The 5,045-nt window shown below is 33.5% G+C and overlaps 1 protein-coding gene across 1 annotated transcript; it reads left to right on the top strand.

Annotated features, from left to right (window-relative positions):
- The first annotated feature begins 823 nt into the window (after window positions 1-823).
- LOC129249978 (uncharacterized) lies at window positions 824-2,767 on the top strand. Its single transcript, XM_054889629.1, has 2 exons — window positions 824-900; window positions 961-2,767. The coding sequence occupies exon 2, from the start codon at window positions 1,385-1,387 to the stop codon at window positions 2,366-2,368; it is 984 nt and encodes a 327-aa protein (XP_054745604.1). The 5' UTR covers window positions 824-900; window positions 961-1,384; the 3' UTR covers window positions 2,369-2,767.
- Window positions 2,768-5,045: the final 2,278 nt, after the last annotated feature.

The raw sequence follows: 5,045 nt of genomic DNA, 5'->3' as shown, positions 1-5,045 counted from the left end.
TACGAAGATTGGAAAAAACGTTGGCACAAGTGCACAAAGAAATGAAAGCAACATATTTAGAAATTCATTGTAAAAAAACTAAAACATGAGAAATGTTTAGTCAGTAATTTTTCTACAATTTCCATACATTTTTTCCTAAGTACATTTCAAAAAAATAAATTTCGCAAAACAAAAACAAAAATCTTCACTTCAACAAAGCTGAAAAAGTATTCGTACATTGCAATATACGGTTAAAATATGTATACATATTTAACAAAAAAATAAGGTGTTAGTAACTTGTGGGATAACTTTTCTACCAATTGGATCAATTTTTAATGCAAATCTTCCTACATTTATTAATTATTACGTTGTTAAGCATTTCCTTTGAGGTTATGCTGTGCTCACGGCAACTCCTTGCACCGCCATACACCTCCTGACAATCACACCATCCCCGCCATGCTTCGCAATACCGCTCTTACGCCACACTACTTTTCTTCCCTTAATGCCAAATATGCAATATTTGCTTTCATCTGAAAATAGAGCCCGTTCTCCAAATTCTGGAGGCTTGATAACATATTCGTTTGCAAAATACATGCGTTTTTTCCTGTTGATTTCGGACGTGCTACATGTCCGCTATACCTACGGTGACCATCCGTTTTGTTTTTAGCAGAACCGTTCTGTTTTTAAAACGCTTGTTCTGCGTATTTTTTTAAGAAATATAATCAGTAATGTTCTGTTTTGCGAAAATGTTCTTTTTTTTTGTTCTGGTTTTTTCGCGGTGGCAACTCTTTAATAATCAAAATGTATGTTGCTATCGATATCACTTAGCATTCCCTATTAAACAGCTGATTGTGCAATATATGTACATAAATTTAATCTAAGTTGCTTTTTGCATTTCACCGCTTAAAATTATAAAAATAGGTAAGTTTTACTGCAAGTAGATATAAAACTTTGGCTTCACAAGTGCTATTTGTATTTCAGCTTTACATAATGCCCCCCCAATAGAAAGTGCATATTTAATGAGGAAATGCCAATACAAGTTCTTAAAAAGATTCCAAACCAGTGAAGTGCAATGTTTAAAATGTATGGCTGAATTTTCCACTGCTAATGGAGGCAAACATGATGTGCTACGCCATTTACAAACACGAAAACATCGTAATGCTGATATTGCAGCTTCAACCAGCAAAAGTGTACTGAACTTTGTGCGGACTCGTACAATGGATGCTCAAGGAAAAAAACAAGTATAAATGAAGGGACCTGGGCATTCCATACTGTGAAACATAATTTTTCTTTTCGATCAAATGACTGCACATCGAAACTAATAAAAAGGTGCTTCGATGAAAATTATTCATCAGGTCGCACAAAGTATGAAGCTATTATCTGTAATGTATTAGCACCAAATGCAATGCAACTAGTCGTAGCAGATTTGAATGCTGTTAGTTTTGTTACTGTTTTTTCTGATTGCTCGAATCATGGTAGTATCAAAGTATGCCCAGTACTAGTTAGATATTTTTTACCGAAAAAAGGTGTGCAATTAAAAATATTAGAAGTAAGTAACCTGCGCGGTGAATCATCAGATATACTCAAAAAATATATTTTTGATCTCATGACAAAGTTTGAGTTAAGTCAGAAATTACTCGCTTTTTGTGCGGTCAATACTAATTGTAACTTCGGGGGATCCGCGAGACGCGGAAAAAATAAATTGGCTGCGTCTACCGGAAGTACACTTATTGGCGTAAATTGTGCTGCTCACATTGTGAATAATTGTGTACAAGCATCGATAGATTGTCTTCCAATGGACATTGAAGTCATTGTCGTAAAAATATTTTCATGCTTTTACATTTATACGGTTAGAGTAGAGCAATTAAAGAAAATTTGTGATACTGTTGATGTTGAATATAAAAGATTGCTGGGATTTAGTAAAACAAGATGGCTTACTTTAAAGCCAGCAATTGAACGAATTTTAAAACTTTTCAAACCATTAAAGAAATACTTTTTAGAACAACCTCATTGCCCAAACATTTTAGAAGCATTCTTTGAAAATTCCACCTCCGAAATGTGGCTTTTTTGTACACATTGCCAAGCATCTCTTTTCCATAATTACATTACGCAAATTGAATCAAATAATATTTGTATGGTGGAGGTTGCATTACTAATAAAAGAACTCAAGCTAAAACTCGCAGAACGCAGAGATGAAATTTTTTTACCACTCACGATGAAGAAAATAATTTCAGAGTTTCAGAAAACAGGATCTGAAAATATAAGTGAAATTAGAGATAATGTCCAACATTTTTATATTAATTGCGTAGAATATTTAAATCAATGGGATCATGCATTTAAAGAGGTGGAAGTGATGGAATGGGTTCTTCTGCGTACGATGCCATCTTAGCATAATGTTGAAAGAAACTTGATTTATATTTGAGACAAGAGAAGCCATATTAAAATTAATGACAGCGAATTATTTGATGAGTTCCCATGTGTTAAAACCAATATTACTCCTAACAAATTGAAGTAATGGGCGGACGCTGGAAAGCTAGTCGACAGTAAATGGACTGAAATATTCCAGCATTTTATAGAAAATACTATACCGTATGAAAATACTTTAAAAATTGTAGAATTTAGTTTGTGTTTACCGAGTTCCAATGCCCCCACCGAAGGGGTATTTTCCATATTAAACAATATATGGACTGATGAAAAATCACAAATGAAAATTGAGACTGTTAAATCAATTTTAACAACAAGATGCCATTATGAACTTAATTACTTAGAGTTTAAGGAATATTTACAAAATGAGGAAAATATACTTAAGCAAATTTATAGTTCTGAAAAATATCAGTGATTTACAATTTTTTTTTTGTTACATAGTTTTAAACTGAAGTCAAAATCTATGAAATGTTACTATTAATAAAAAGGAGTTCCAAAAAAAAAATATTTGTTCTGTTTTTTCAATTTTAATTTATGGTCACCGTAGCTATACCCATCTTTTTTAAGAAATTTACGTACAGTATCGCCTTGCACGGCGGCCTCGGTAGTCTAGCGTAAGTGCACTAGCCTGCGATCCCAGAGATTGAGGGTTCGAATCCCACGTAAAACACGGTCCTCGCACTTTTCCAAACTTACCTACTTTCCTAGTTTCTATAAAAAAAAAAAATAATTCCTTAACCCCAACAACCTTACTCCAATCCTTACTACCGTACGAAAAGTCAGCGCAATACTTGCATTGTGGCTGCTAAAACAAGCAAAAAAATTAAGAAAAAAGGCACAGTTATACCAGAGAATGTTAATGCAATGAAAAGGAGCAAATGTTAATGAGCTTTTTTCGAATACTAATTTGTAGATTCATATTAAGGAATTTTCAAATTCAACTTTCCTCAGTAGTGGGGGATTGCAGATATTTACCACGCAAGTGGAGGGTTTCTATATTTACTTACCACGCTAGGACAGGAATTCAGATTTTTTCTGCGTTTACCAAACTACTAAGGAATTTCATAAGATTATTCGGCACACTACTAAGGAAATCGACTTATTTCATGCCCACAGCGAAGCGAATAAATTTGCGATTAAGAAGGCCACGCGGCAGTTAATTTGTGGTGCAGAAACTAAAGTCGGCGGAATTATTCGTTTTGTTTTTTTGGCACTTATTTAATTCAGGTTCAAGTCCTGAAGTCATTTTTTTTTCTTGCACATTTTTTTTTACAATTCAAACCAGGAAAGTTTGGTAAAATTGTTGAGTTTATTTTAATTAAAATTTCTTTAAAATACTGTTTTTTTTGTATTTCATAAATGGAAATTTCTTTTCGGTATAAAATAGTTCATACTGGATATGACCTGATTTTTATATAAATCAATCCAAACAGAAAATATGTACATATGTCTTTAATCTCTTTTATCAAATCCAAATTATATTGATGAGAAAATATCATTCTAATATCCGTCCAGAAAGCCAAACGCGCATACACAGATACATATGCATATAATTACGCATACAAACTTTCAACTAACGCAGAATATGTGCATATAAAACTGCGAATCGAATAAATGAGTGATTTAGAAAATTTCATTAGTAATTATAGTTTGGCGCAATCGGGAAAGACGTGTCGTGTATGGAGTACATCGTCCCATATTTGACTCAGGTTCAAATCCTGTACACACTTTTCTTTGTTCGATATTTTTATTTAATTTTTTTTGTATTTGGTTTAATTAGAATTGATTTAAAATAGTGTATTCAGGTTTTTCTAATACCTGTTATTTAGAAATTTATTTTCTATATAACATTATTCATACTTCTTTTGAATTGATTTATATGTAAAACAGCCACAAAGGCAATCATATGAATATGCATTCCTGTATTTAATCTCTTCAGTCAAATCTGAAATACTTACCTATATACACATATTGATGAGAAAATATTCTAATATACATGGATGCATCCAGAAAGCCAAACGCGCATACATGCATATGTATATAAGTAAATATATATAAATATATACAAACCTTCAACTAACATAAAATGTATGCATATAAAAAACAACAACTGCGACCGTCTTCTTGTCCGTCAGTGAAAAGATGGGATATGTATACCCTATGAGCAAAAAGAACCGGGAAGGTGATGTTGACTGTTTCCTTCGATTGCCAAGGCATAGTCCACCATGAGTACCTTCCATCGGGCCAGGCAGTCAATAAAGAATATTATTTATCCGTTTTGAAACCTTATAGAGATGCTGTGTGTTGCAAACCGCCGGAAATGTGAGCAAACAATTCTTGGATTTTGCGTGATGATAACGCGCCATCGCACCGATCAAAGAGATCAAAGAGAATACTACGAAGGAGCTGAAGGCCATGTCGGCCTACCGGGGCTGTTTGGAGGACTGGGTTAAACGTTGGCACATGTGTGTTGCTTCAGACGGGTCATATTTTGAAGGAGATAATATAAATTTGCCTGAAATTTAACTCTGTTATGTTTTATTTAAACATTCCCGGTACTTTTTGATCATAGGGTACATATATGCGGCTTTGCGGACAGAAATATGTGATTCGCTGGAATTGTTCAAGGAATCTCAGTCGCA

Source organism: Anastrepha obliqua, chromosome 6 (genome assembly GCF_027943255.1).
Source record: "Anastrepha obliqua isolate idAnaObli1 chromosome 6, idAnaObli1_1.0, whole genome shotgun sequence".
In the NCBI taxonomy this organism is placed as follows: domain Eukaryota; kingdom Metazoa; phylum Arthropoda; class Insecta; order Diptera; family Tephritidae; genus Anastrepha; species Anastrepha obliqua.
Note: the sequence above shows the minus strand (reverse complement) of the source record. Positions and strands in the feature narration are given on the sequence as shown.

Coding starts and splice junctions, on each gene's coding strand:
- LOC129249978 (XM_054889629.1), top strand. CDS start 1,385: ATGCAACTAGTCGTAGCAGATTTGAATGCTGTTAGTTTTGTTACTGTT.